At 41.7% G+C, this 14,357-nt stretch overlaps 1 protein-coding gene across 1 annotated transcript in view; it reads right to left on the reverse strand.

The window, feature by feature from the left end:
• The window catches only part of LOC123765772 (ATP-binding cassette sub-family C member 10), a 60,377-nt gene that overhangs the window by 27,890 nt on the left and 18,130 nt on the right, over positions 1–14,357 (reverse strand). Inside the window, exons 6-13 of the mRNA XM_045754503.2 lie at positions 12,784–13,051; positions 8,502–8,599; positions 7,054–7,176; positions 6,281–6,392; positions 5,365–5,490; positions 4,853–4,978; positions 4,180–4,322; positions 2,721–2,978 (exon numbers count right to left, since the gene is read on the reverse strand). Coding sequence (XP_045610459.1) covers positions 2,721–2,978; positions 4,180–4,322; positions 4,853–4,978; positions 5,365–5,490; positions 6,281–6,392; positions 7,054–7,176; positions 8,502–8,599; positions 12,784–13,051 — 1,254 coding nt within the window. The remainder of the gene's footprint in view (positions 1–2,720; positions 2,979–4,179; positions 4,323–4,852; positions 4,979–5,364; positions 5,491–6,280; positions 6,393–7,053; positions 7,177–8,501; positions 8,600–12,783; positions 13,052–14,357) is intronic.

A 14,357-nucleotide genomic window follows, 5' to 3' on the forward strand; every position in this document is an offset into this window, starting at 1 on the left:
GTCCCGTCTTCCCAGAATGCTTTGTCATATGATGCTTTTAAACTACTGATGATTTTGGCATCCACCATGTTCTCACTTGACTTGTTCCAACTGTCTCCAACTCTGTTGCAAAAGAGAACTTTCTAATAGTTCTTTCGCAAAAGCTTCATGCCCAAACGTCACCCCAAGACATGCTGCCAAAGACGGCAGCAAGGGTAGCGAACTTACGAACGTCATAGGCACGTGGATAAACCGCAGACTGGCTAGCCTTAATAACTCTGCGGACGAAATGGGAGACCCGCACCTGCGAACAGGGAAGATGGGAAACCAAATCAACCCAAAGCGCATTCCCGGACACAGAAGCCGTGGTGCGCAAATAACGGGGAAGGGTCGCAACCGGATACAAAACATGATGCACCCCCGGCCAAACCAACCTAGCAACAACAACCCAGGGACCCCTAGAGGTTATCTTGAGATGATTACGGGGCTTAGAGTCCCCGCGGCCTGGTCATCGACCAGGCCTCCTTTTTGTTACACAACACCAGGAAGCAGCCCATAGCAGCTGTCTAACTCCCAGGTACCTATTTACTGCTAAGTAATAGGGGCATCAGGGTGAAAGAAACGTTTTGTCCATTTGTCTCCCCCTCCACCGGGGATTGAACCTGGAACCTCAGGACTACAAATCCGAAGTGCTGTCCACCCAGCTGTCAGGCGACCTCCGCCCAGGAGTCAGGTCCCCTACAGAAAGCAGCAGTCTTATTCTTCGCCAGAAAAGAATGCCGAACCGAACCCTCCGTCGCGCAAACCACACCGCCACGAGCTCCCACACCGTGCTGTGGGCTCGATGGAAGGACGGACCTCACCGTCCCTGGCCGGCCTGGTGAGCACTGGTCACAAAGCCTTACAGGGCACCTAGGGATGAGAACCCTAAGCGCATGCAGCCCGAGTACTGTAGAACGACTCCTGGCTCTCGCACCCCTGAAAAACAGCCACCACACTCAAAGCACAGTGCTGGAATCACTGGAGCCAAGCACACAACCTCCGTCTCTAGAATCAGCCTTAGAACTGGCTGGTGGATAGCCGGCGTGGGGGGTCTGGGGCTTCCCCTTCCCCCTCCAGGGAGGGGGGAAACTGCTGCGCAGACAGCGGAGCGGCGACGTTTGACGTCGTACTCATTTGCTTGTTTTTTTTTAGGAGAGTTCTATCCACTTGTTCGGCTTTTGGTAGCAATATTTTCACCAGAATAGGGGTTTGTTTGGGGATGCTTACTTTTCTGGACGCTTAACCCGGTCGATGGCAGACATAGAATGCTTCTAACCACACGGGGGTTTCTAGGCCATTGCTCCCCATGCCTCTCTAAGGGGGCCAGGTTCTGGCTCGTGGTCTCCGGTGGGCCCAAAGAACTCCATACACATGACTGATACCAAAGTCTGACATTAGCATATCAGCCTAGTAAGCTCCGGGGAGCGGACAGGGCTCCCCCCAGAAAATCTAATTATTATAGTAACACAGTATATACCAATATTCACTGATTTGGGGAAAATTGATATGAATTTTCCGTTATTCATACTTTGGCCGCAGTGGCATAAAATGGATGAGCCTCCCACAGCTTCATACAATTTATATAATGTGGACATGAGTCAGTAATTTCTTTGAGCTTGAGTAGTAGTCAGAGAAAGTAAAAAATTCAAGTTTGGCAGTAAGACGCTGCTTCTGGAAACTTTCCTTTTCAAGACTACTCATAGCCCAATCAATAGAGCTTCGGCCTCACACGCGGGGGGTCCACGGTTCAAGACCCATACAGCCTAGGTGAATGAACTGTTTATTTCCACTAAAGTGTGAATGACAATTGATATCATCCCAGTTTCAAAGTCTTTCTCGAGTCCTGCCCCTTTCTCATAGCAAACAGGTTTGCTTTGAGAATCTAATTAATTAATGTAAAACTATTATATTGTTTTAATATGTCACACCATTATTTGTTCCTGCAGAATCAAGCTGTTAGCTTTTGAACCCTGCTTTTCTAACTGTCGGATATTCAATGTACTAACTCCCGACCAAATTTTCTTTTGTCATATTTACTACTGTACATATATTTCTCTCTCGCTTTCTCACACACACACACACACACAATTCTCAGGGAGAATAGACAGGGTAGGTAGACATTATTTAACATGGGTGATACATGTACAAAGAGACTTAGGGGGGAACCAAATACCCAAGTGAGCCACAGAGACATTAGAACGATCTTTTTCAGTGTCAGAGTAGTTAGTAAGTGGAATGCATTAGGAAGTGATTTGGTGGAGGTGGACTCCATACAGTTTCAAATGTAGTTATAAGAGCCCAATAGGCTCAGGAACCTGTACACCAGTGGATTGACAGTTGAGAGGCACGACCAAAGAGCCAAAACTCAACCTCATACAAGCACAATTAGATGAGTACACCCACATCCCCCAAGATGCAGCCTGTTGCAACAGTTTAACTCCCAGGAAATTATAATCTCCTAGGTGAACAGAGGCATTAGATGAAAGAGACTTTGCCCATTTGTTTCTGCTACAGCTGGAAATCAAATTTAGGCCCTTAGGATTATCACCCCAAGAACTGTTTGCTCAGCCACGAGGCTCTGTGAAGAGAATTCCTACCGTCATGTGTGTGCATGTGAGTGAAATAACCATTGTTTATGTTTGGGCAGAAGAATATGAATATATGTATTCACATAGCATACACATAGCAGTGTCAATTACCTTAGAGAGCTGTACGTTGATTCGTCGGAGTGTAGGCAGAATGGCTTGGTCCCCATTGCCGTTCCCATTCTGGGAGTCAACCAGTGACACGTGGGACCCAGAGGGCGAACTCCCTGCTGTTTGGTGTTCTGGTTCATCTTGCATGCACGAGCTATTCCAAGTAAATGTTCCGTTCGTGATGAGCACCTGCAGTTCTGAGTCCTTATGACTCATCTCCGGAACTACTGTGTAGAAGTTCATCAAATCTTGCTCCGGTAGCTGAAAAACAATCTAATTAAAAGCTGCCTCACTTGATGTTGACAAAGAAATTATGCAAATAACGTTTATCTTATAACTTGCGTGTGGCTGTTGCCAATTCAATGTTGCATAACCCCAAAGAAAAAATTTGTTTGAATTTAAAAATAAGAAAACTCCACGGAAGATTTTTTAACGATTGAAGATCAACGGTTTTGGAGATAACATAGTATAGTAGTAGTAGTAGGACAGACCATTTCACAAGGTGGCAGTGGAATGTATAAAAAAGAGATGGTGAAATTTTAATTTCTCGAATTAGCAATGAAAGTGGTGATAGTCTGAAAAATATGTTGGGGGGGTGGGGGGGGGGAGGGGAGGAGGAAAAAGAGGAGCATTATGTTACCATAACTGAAGACAGAGAAAACAACATGCATTTTTCTGGGAGTAGGAGCCATGGTAGTAGTTAAATGTTGCATCAGGTAAACTATTCACAGAAATCAACTTTCCTCCACATGGCTTCAAGAATTTTGTTAAGAGTGAGAGCTATTACACATGTGGGAGTAGTACATTAGGCAAGGGTAGATGGATAGTGACCCCAGATGTGGGAGTAGTACTCTAGGCAAGGGTAGATGGATAGTGACCCCAGATGTGGGAGTAGTACTCTAGGCAAGGGTAGATGGATAGTGACCCCAGATGTGGGAGTAGTACTCTAGGCAAGGGTAGATGGATAGTGACCCCAGATGTGGGAGTAGTACTCTAGGCAAGGGTAGATGGATAGTGACCCCAGATGTGGGAGTAGTACTCTAGGCAAGGGTAGATGGATGGTGACCCCCAGATGTGGGAGTAGTACTCTAGGCAAGGGTAGATGGATGGTGACCCCAGATGTGGGAGATAAAGAAGATAATGGTGAAGATAAATTATTTATTATAAACTCTATGAGAATACTGAGGTGTTCAGGCGCACACTAAGCAAATGTTCCTCTGAAGGTTCCAGGACAGAGTTAATGTGAATGTCATGTGTGGAAGTCTATGCCAATTATTTTTCCATGCTGACTGGTATTATTACAAATTTTGAAAGAATACAATATAGTAAAAGTAAACTAAAGGAATAATATTCCTTGATATAACTGTAAATGCCATCCATGCCCTATTTATCATGGTTGAAAACAATGTAGCCCAACCATCCTAATTCTAGCAATTTCTATTCCCGACTCCCGTTTCTGTACCTCCATGAGACGCTCCACACGCCTGAGGGAGACCCACGCCTCCACCATTCCGTTGATAACCCAGGGAAATGCATTCAAAGGCATTATTAACATGTTGAAGAGTGCAACGGCAGTGAACACACGTGCTGGTTCCAAGGGGTTGCCTGAAATACAAGAAAGCCTTAAAATAATTTGTTCTTAACTTAGTATGTTCTTAACTTTACAGTATGTTGATATATTATAACCAACATACTGTAAAGCCATATACCTGTATGCTTCACGAATTAAACATCCAGATAACACCGACAGAATATAAAGACAACTATTTCATACATTCACGAACTTAACAAAATACATATTTAAAAAGAAAATATTGTAATTCCTTATTCCTTTCCATTTTTCAATTTAATTTGCTTTCTTTGCTAGTTCCCTCAGAAGCTTCTTATGGTAAGAACATAAGCTCTCATGATATAAGCTCTCAAAGCTTAACATCAGTCACTACCATGAGATATAGGAATGGAAAAGCTCTAAGTCTGCTAACAAGAGTCAGAAGTCATCTGCTCCTGTACTGTACTGTACTGTACACCTATGTAACCACCTGTACTCATGTGTAATATGAGTACAAAAATATATTAACATATTTGTTGGTCATTAATTAGCATTTGAGCAATGTAAAGAAGTGGCCAACAATTACCAAGAATGATGTACACTGTGAAGGTCACTATAGGTATGAGGACGGGTGTTGCAGCCCAGAAGTAAACGCACGCAGCATCCAGGTACTTGCGGCTAGCCAGGGCCTTCACCTCTCCGTAACGCTCATCTGAAAGAAACATCATCATCATTAGTTGCGCTTCAGCGATAAACAGTACACTGAATGTATATTTATCCTAATATGTTTAGTGCAATACAGTTACAGGAAAGTTTTTGTTATGGCTCAGCAAAAACTGAAATTCAAATTAAAATATTTTCCTTACAATTGTGTATTTTGTGTATTTTCCTTGATCATGTCCTTGTAAAGAACATCAACTGTGTATTTATGAGCCCCAAACATTTTGTACCATTTAATGTGAATGAGCTTTTTATTGTAACTCAAAGTAGTGAGATAGTGAAGTAAATAAGACATTGAAATCTGAGAGCGTTCAATGACAATGATCCAATTGCAAGTCAAACTGTACTTAGAATATACTTAACAAATTTTGAGCTTACCATATATACGGTGCTTAAATGTTCCTTCCCAGGCATTGAGCTTGACTGTTTTGATCATGTTGAGGACCTCAGTCATTAGGCCAACACGACGGTCCTTGAAAGACATCATCTCCACACTCAGTTTACCTTTGGAAACCACCAACATGATATTACAATCACTTAACTAATGAAGCATAATAAATTCAAGAATTTAACAAAATCATGTAATTAATTAGATATTTCCTAATGAATAATGTATTCTTTTTAGGTTAGATAATCAGATCAAAACCAGAACAACAATAAAATTAATAACTAATTGCCGACCTTGTGCATCAAGTCCCCATCAGGGAAGCCCGGGAGGTTACACTACATATACCGTACACTCTGGTACAGTATATGTACCAGAGCTATATATACTGTACACTGGTACAGTATATGTACCAGAGCTATATATACTGTACACTGGTACAGTATATGTACCAGAGCTGCATATACTGTACACTCTGGTACAGTATATGTACCAGAGCTACATATACTGTACACTCTGGTACAGTATATGTACCAGAGCTGCATATACTGTACACTCTGGTACAGTATATGTACCAGAGCTACATATACTGTACACTCTGGTACAGTATATGTACCAGAGCTACATATACTGTACACTCTGGTACAGTATATGTACCAGAGCTACATACAGTATACTGTAAACTCTGGTATATGTACCAGAGCTACATATACTGTACCAAATAACCAAACCTACACATGAAAGTAAATAAAAGTGACCACCATTTTGGTCCATACTGGACCCTGATCAAGGCAACTTGATAAGGTTCCAGAATGAACCAAAACATACTCACTTTCCATTAATTTCATATGAATGAGTTGGAGTATTAGTTTTCAGTCACATTATTGTGACATTCTCTATATACTGTACCTATTTTTGTGGCAAGCCATTTGTTGATGGGAATTAGGATCACTGTTACACCAACACCAGCTAAGAAGGCTATTCCAATTTGTTGATACAGCAGGAAAAGCGTCACACCAAGCTGCAAGATAAAGTTTGTATGAGTAAGGACTACATATAGTACTAAAGATACTGGCCACATTTTGGTTGCTGTCGAGTGCTTCTTGCACTAGGTTACCTGCCACACAGGTTACCTGCCTTCCTCATACAGACTATACTTGTAGATATCATACATCTACCTGTTGTTGGAACAGGAACCCTGTACAGCCTTCACCACAATCCAACCCACAGTCACTTAATTCACACTAATCTATTTACTGCTGGGTGAGCAAGATGTATGGCTCCCCCGCTAGGGGGCAGCCATACATCTTCCCAGGATGCAACCTACAACAGTTGCCTAACTCCCAGGTACCTATTTACTTCTAGGTTAACAGAGGCATCAATTGTAAGGTTTGCCCAGGCAGACTGACCTTCCCTACACTGGCAGTGGGAGTAGCTAGCTCCTCAAGACCACCTCATCTGAAACTTTTCATCATTTCATTTGTGTTCAGAATTTATTTTTAGCAACACCATAATTTGCTGAATTTTGCCTTTCTCAAATTGGCCTGCTCAATTGCCAGCAGACTGACCTTCCCCAACCCTACCCACCCACTGACCTTTCCCCACCTTACCTTCCCATTTCTACTTAAGGTGTGAGCCCTCCCCACAACCCATAAGAAAAAGACAGTGTTGCTTCCACTCACCTGTAGAGGAAGGCTCCACAATGCATGAAATGACTGGCAGAAATTGACAATTCTGTCTGTGTCGGTGCTCATCAAATTGACAACTTCACCAGTAGAAAACCTGCTCAAGTTAGCAGCACTGACCTAAAATTAACAAATTAAATATATCATACAAACAGCAAATGTGTTTTGCTTACATTACAGTAACTGTACTGCAACTACAGTAACTCAGTACAGTACTGTACTGTACTGTGACATGTGCTCAACAGTGTGTGTGTCTGAATGTGCTTATATAGCTATTGTATTGACTTCCACTTGACCCTGGCTACTGTGTCCACACCACAACCCCTCCCACACAGGACCCCCACCCATCCACACACCATGTGGATAAACCCTACCCAGGGTTTATCCACATGGGGTGTGGATAAACCCTGGGTAGGTCTATATGGACAAGAAGCTGTTACCCATGCAGCAGGTCCCCCCCCCCCTCTCCACGTTGCTGAAATTATCCAATGGAAAGGCAAATGCCAATACACCTGGTTCAAGCACCGTCGCAGGAGCTGCCAGAGCGAGGTCTAAATCGACAACGAACTCCCTTAGGGGCTCCAACTCTGGATTTTTCCTCGAGGTTGACTTCTGAAACCTTTCCCAAAATAGGGGTATGGCCGCAAGGCAGCAGAGGTTTAGAATCAGGGTTTTCCTTCCCCTAGATGAGCTGCCTTCCCAGGCTAATGAGTCCCATCTACCCCGAACATGAAGATCCGAATGTGTACAGTATATGATATATGATATTATAATATATGATATTATAATATATGTATATATATATATATATATATATATATATATATATATATATATATATATATATATATATATATATATATATATATATATATATATATATATATATATATATATATATTTATTATATATATATATATATATATATATATATATATATATATATATATATATATATATTTTATATATATATATATATATATATATATATATATATATATATATATATATATACATATATACATATATATATATATATATATATATATATATATATATATATATATATATATATATATATATATATATATAATTAATGGGTACATGAATGTTGTGTACATGTATATTATATGTTATGTATGTGTACAGTATATGAATATTATAGATTAATACATGAATACATGTGTAATTTGTATTTTGCACAAAATGTGCACATTGTGAATATATTTGTATGCAATAATTAAGGACAATTAGTAATAATGATTAATGTTGTACACTCAACACCTAATAAACAAAGCAACTGGACTAAACCAAAGATGGAAATTATATAAAATCACAATTTAACTAGATCATTTAATGATCGTCGCTGAGTTGTTGTCGCCTAGTCGTCGCCGAGCGAAAGTGTTAACTAGAAAATGATACATTTGTTCAAAAGTGAACCTCACCTGAAGAACCTTTCGGTAAACCGCAGATATTACAGCAGCACGGAGACGAAGGTTCACCTTGGCCAACAAGTAGTTGAAGTGAATACTACAAAATGTGGCTGTAAACAAAAATATTTGTAAATTACTATTATGAAAAACTATTATTTGTATTTATCTGCTAGTAAAATACAGTATAGCAGAGTTACATAAATTTAAAAATCAAGTCTCAAATGAACATGCTAGCACACTGAAATCACAAAAAACCAGCGATGAATGTATTGAAAAGCAATTTTCTGGGTAAGACCTGGAAGCTCTCTGGAGCTATCGGACTGAGATTATCTACGCAGGTATTAGTCTGGGGCTTCTGGCATACGGAGCTCTTGCCTACCGGGAACCACGAGCCAGAATCTGGTTCCCTCAGAGATGTGAACTGAGCAATAGCCTATGAAACTCCACTTTTTGAGAGTATATTCATTGAAATTGAAATTGAAATTGAAATAAGTTTATTGAGGTAAAATACACACAAAGGGATGAGGTAGCTCAAGCTATTCTCACCCCATTCAGTACAACGTGTTAATATATACATAGACACACATCACAAATAAACACATTACCAAACATTCTGAGAGGTAAAAATATACATTTCCTCCCTCACAAGGAGTATGGTATCAGACGTATACACAAATACTTTTATGACCTAGGTATACTGTATAGACAATTTGCAAGACACCTGCAGATAATTCAACAAAATATTACAATCTTGGTGCAAAATTCTTATATCTCTCAAGAATATCATCAACCTTTCCGTTGTGACACATCCAGGCTATTTGTTCAGGAACAGTCCTTATCTCAGTGTTTCTATATACATTAATCAACGGACAATCAAGAATATAATGGGCAAGGGTGTGAGACCTTAACATACCACATAGTTTACACTTCGTGTCATTACCATGAACATCTATCCCATATTCCCAGTAATATTTGTACCCAAGCCTGAGCCGCATGTACACAGAGTCACTCCAAGCATTTCGCCCTTTTACCATAAGTGAAATGGGTGTTTTGACTCACATACATGTAGTGTTGCATGGTTTGACTTCTCTCATACATTATCTCTCTCCTCTCCACTCCCGCCTGTGCCTGAATATTTCTGATTTTGCTTCTTATTTGTCTCATTGTGAATTCACATTCAATGTCAACTTGTGGTTTTGATGTGGCACGTTTGGCCAAGTCATCCGCCACCTCGTTGAGCACTATTCCAACATGAGACGGAATCCACATGAATTTCACACTATAACCTTTCAGCTGTATCTCAGTTATTCTTCTCTTACAGTCCTCCACTATAGACATGAAGACTGGGTTTCGACTGTTTAAGGACTCCAGTGCTCCTCGGCTATCGACAAATACAAAAACATTTTTGTCGTCATGACGTACTTCCTCCAAACACGCCAGAATGGCCTGCAGTTCAGCTTGTGTGGATGATATATAATTACTAAGCCGGAGTTCAATTATCCTGTCCACAGTCCCAAACTCCGTATAATCCCTTATTAGGACACCACACCCTGCCCTGCCATCTTCCGCCACCGACCCGTCGCAATATACATGTAAACTGTTGCCTCTTGGTAACCGAGATATCATGCTTCCATACAAACACCGTAATTGTCCCGGTTCATGATGAATCTTTTTCACCTTGAGGGGTACAATTTCGACGTCTATTTTCTGTACTTTCCAGGGAGCAGACATATTACATTGTCGAGAGGGTTTACAGCAGTCAAGTACGTCGTATTCCCTGAGGTCATGAGCTAATCCTCTCGTATAGCGTGTCTCCCTCAGTTTCCTGGAAGTGTGTACGTCACTCAAGCAGGTCTGAACGCTCTCAAACAGCTTATCCCCTCCTCTTCTCCGCATGAAACGAATAGATACTCTAGTGTTAATGTCACGGACTCTATCACACACACTCTGTAAATTTAATTCCATTCTCATTATTTCAATCATTGCATTTCTTTGACATCCAAGAATAATCCTCATAGCCTCGTTCTGTATCAGCTCTATTTTTTGAATTCTGCCTTGGCCTGTGTAAGACAATACGGGTGCTGCGTAGTCTATCAGGGATCGAACAGTGCTTATGTATAACATCCGCAAGATAGGTACCCCAACACCTTTACCAGAAAAAGCCAGTGCCAGAAAGGTAGGTGCCCCAAAATAGGCCCTAACTGGTAGAAAACTGCAACTCAAGACCAAACCAAGCCCAAGAACTCTTCCTAGAAAAACAAGGTAACAACCAAATGCGCCGCTCATTCGCACAGGGCCCCCTCCCCAGTAGGGGAGAAGGAGGCCTCCAGCCCACCGAGCCGGCCGCTAGACCACCAGTTCGAAGACTGATCAAACAGATATAAAACCAACGTTGAATAAAATAAAACACCAGTTTTTAGATAAGAGCCGGAGGCTTCCCGGAGCTAACAGAGCTGATATGAATGTATTAGTCCCTGGCATTAGTCAATGCACATGGAGTTCTAGGCCTACCAGGAACCACGAGCCAGAACCTGGCCCCCCTCCCTCAGAGAGGCACGAAGAGCAATGGCCTATAGAAATCTGTGTGGTTGGAAGCAGTCTACAGTATGTCTGCCATCGACCGGATCAGGCACCCAGAAAGGTAAGTGCCCCAACACAAACCAATATTCTGGTTAAAATATTGCTACTGAAAGCCGAACTAGTGGACAGAACTCCCAAAAGGAAAATGAGCAAATGAGCATGACGTCAGGGAGGGAGGGAGGGAGGGTTGCCAGGGAGCCTCTGGGTCTCACCCAGAAAATGGCGTTTCATTACATTCAACGCTGGTTTTCTGGGGGGAGCCCCTTCGGCTCCCTGGAGCTACTTACTAATGACAAAACAAGAGGGACTTACCTGGGAGGCGGTGGGCTTTCATTCCTCAAGCGAAGTTGAGACAACTGGTTGAAACTGCTGACCCAGTGTGACACAGCCCGACTAGGCTCAAGAACATTAACAAGGTAGCGAGTGGCCAGGACCCTACAAAAACCCTGTGCCCGAATGTCAGCTCAAGACATGTTACCGAAGATGGCAGCCAGCACAGCAAACTTACAAATGTTGTGGGCATGAGAATAGATTGCAGGCTGGCTGGACCTAATAACCCTGCGGACGACCTGGGAGACCCGAACTCTGAAACAGGGAAGAAGGGAAACCGGGGTCAACCCAAAGCATGTCCCCGACCACCGAGGCCGTGGCACGCAGGTAATGGTGGAGAGCCACAACCGGACACAACACATGATACACCCCTGGCCCAACAAACCAAGCACCAATAACCCAAGGACCCCTCCGGAAAGCAGCCGTTTCATTCTTCCCCAGAAAAGAAGGAGACAGCTGCAAACGAACAAACCTACCACCAGGACCAGAAGAGCAGAAACCCTTGTACCGGAGGAGAGCATGAAGCTCCACGACCCGACCCCAAGAGCCCAATGCCAACAGAAAGCCTTGGAAAAACAATCCTGAACCGAAGGGGCCATCACAAACCTCTCCCCCTCCCCCTCTTAGGGAGGGAAGGGCTGCGTGGACAAGCGGCATGGCAGTGAAGTGTTTTCTTGTTTGCTTGTTCCCTTGGGATTGGAGGGAGTTCTACCTCTCTTTTCAGTTTTTAGTTGTCATTTCCTTACCATGTGGGGTTTGTTTTATTATGCCTACCTTTCTGGGTGCCTAACCCCGGTCGATGGCAGATAAAGAAAAACCCCAACCAAAAGGGGGTTTTCTAGGACCATTGCTCCCTGCAAACTCTGAGGGGGCCAGGTTCTGACTCAGGGTCCCCGGTAGGTCGAACTCCACAGAATAATGCTCCGTTCTAATATATCACACATTAGTCCGATAGCTCCAAGGAACCAAAGGGGCTCCCCCACAGAAAACAGCTCAATGATCATATGGGAAACACTTGCATATGACGACTGGAACCTTGTAAGAAGGGTTAAGAATAGTTTAAAACAAGAACCAGTAAAACCTGTAAAATTAAATTAATGAGTAGGAAACACAAAAACACATGATTTGCCAGAAACACAAAGGCTATATATATATATATTGGGATCGAACCCGTATCTATGGACTCCCAAGGCACACACACACACACTACTGACTCGACCATGATGAGCTCAAATATCTCAATGTAATAGGAAAGTATGGTAGTGTATCTGGTAGTAATACTTTTTGCTCATCATTGTTCAGTTGGTTGTGCAAGTGTAAGGAGCTCAGGGAAGTGGGTACCATTATATGGCATAATCTGCTAGTAATCAAATTTGAATCTCACCTATAAGAGCGGCTCCACACAGCATTCCAGCGTATGTATATCCTTTCAAAATGTCTTCGTCCTTATTTTCAATAAATGAGACGAGCTCATGCAACAGAAGGGGTCCGGCAAACCCTAAGGTATCGCCAGCAAGCTTCAACAAACCAATACTGTAGAACTGCACGCCAAAACACTTGTGCAGGGCTCTAAGAAACGCGTACTTCTGACGAGTTGGTCGCTCATATTCATCACTAGGTAATGGCTGGCTAATCATCATTGTTCTGTGAACCTGATCGAAACATGATTCATTAACAAAATTGGTTATATCAACAGAGGTTAAACATCTTGGGAGAAGGAACCACTCAAAACGTTCACATCTGCACTTCATCACACTGATGAATGAATGTCCTGTGGTTGATGATAACATTCACTCACTGAGAAACTTATTACTGTACACCTTCACTCACTCATTATAATACTGATGAAAGAATGTAATGTAACTGAAGATAACATTCATTATCATTAAAGTGTTTCCCATTTTCATGGGATGGAAAAATGCCAGGCAAAATAAAAAAGTGAGAAATATAGTAAAAGGAGACTACAAATATTAAATAACAAAACATTCAAAATATCACTCCTCCATTCATTACATCATTCTCAAATACAACACACAGCATGATGGTCAAACAAGCACCACCACAAACTGGGAAGACGGGATACCCCGAGCATGGCTCTCATTCTGTAACTACACTTAGGTAATTACACTTAAGTAATTACTGTACACTCCAGCAGTCAGAAGCAACCCCCTTGCTTTCATAAGGCCAAGCGTACGATCCTCCTTGGGAACTACCACACCCCAGCAGTCATCCACAGCAGCAAACCAATGCTGCTGCTGCATAAGCCCAGGTGTACAATTCACCCGTGAATTATATTCATTACTTACAAATATATTCACTCACCTCTTATAAGATAACCAATAATAACATGTATAAATCTTCCAAGAATATACCAGTGAATTATGCACGAAGAATAACAAGACGTTTCATAAAATAAGGAAATGTCATCACTTTCGTTTAATACGAGTTACTGTATTTGTTTCAGCCACGTTATTGTGACATTCTCTGCAATGGAGTGCCGTATTCAAAGTGGCTTGATCCACCTAGAATATCAAATCAAGTGGCTTGATCCACCTTTATTCTCCCTTTATAAAGGGAGAATAAAGGAAGAATGGTAAAAAGTGGCTTGATCCACTTTGAATAAGGCACTCCAAGGTAGGTTCACCTGACTTCCTGTCCAGTGCTTAGTGAAGATTATACCTTCTGAGTGGCTGGTGGCATTGTTTTGTTATCTCCACTTAGCTTCACTATACTAAGGCACCATTTCTAAGGTTTAAAGATCCTAAGCTCTGATAATTATGAGTCATAAAACAAGAACAAATCAAGTGGATCAAGAACAAAAAAAAAGAATCAGAATTAGCTAGAAATTTTATGCTAAAAAATTGGCTAGCAAATTTTTACTCAAAAAGGGGGCTAGGAAATTTTTGCTAAAGAAAATTTTACTTGTAGTTTAAATATTTTCTAAATGTTCCAAAGAGA

The sequence above is a fragment of the Procambarus clarkii genome, chromosome 63, assembly GCF_040958095.1.
Source record: "Procambarus clarkii isolate CNS0578487 chromosome 63, FALCON_Pclarkii_2.0, whole genome shotgun sequence".
Taxonomy (NCBI): domain Eukaryota; kingdom Metazoa; phylum Arthropoda; class Malacostraca; order Decapoda; family Cambaridae; genus Procambarus; species Procambarus clarkii.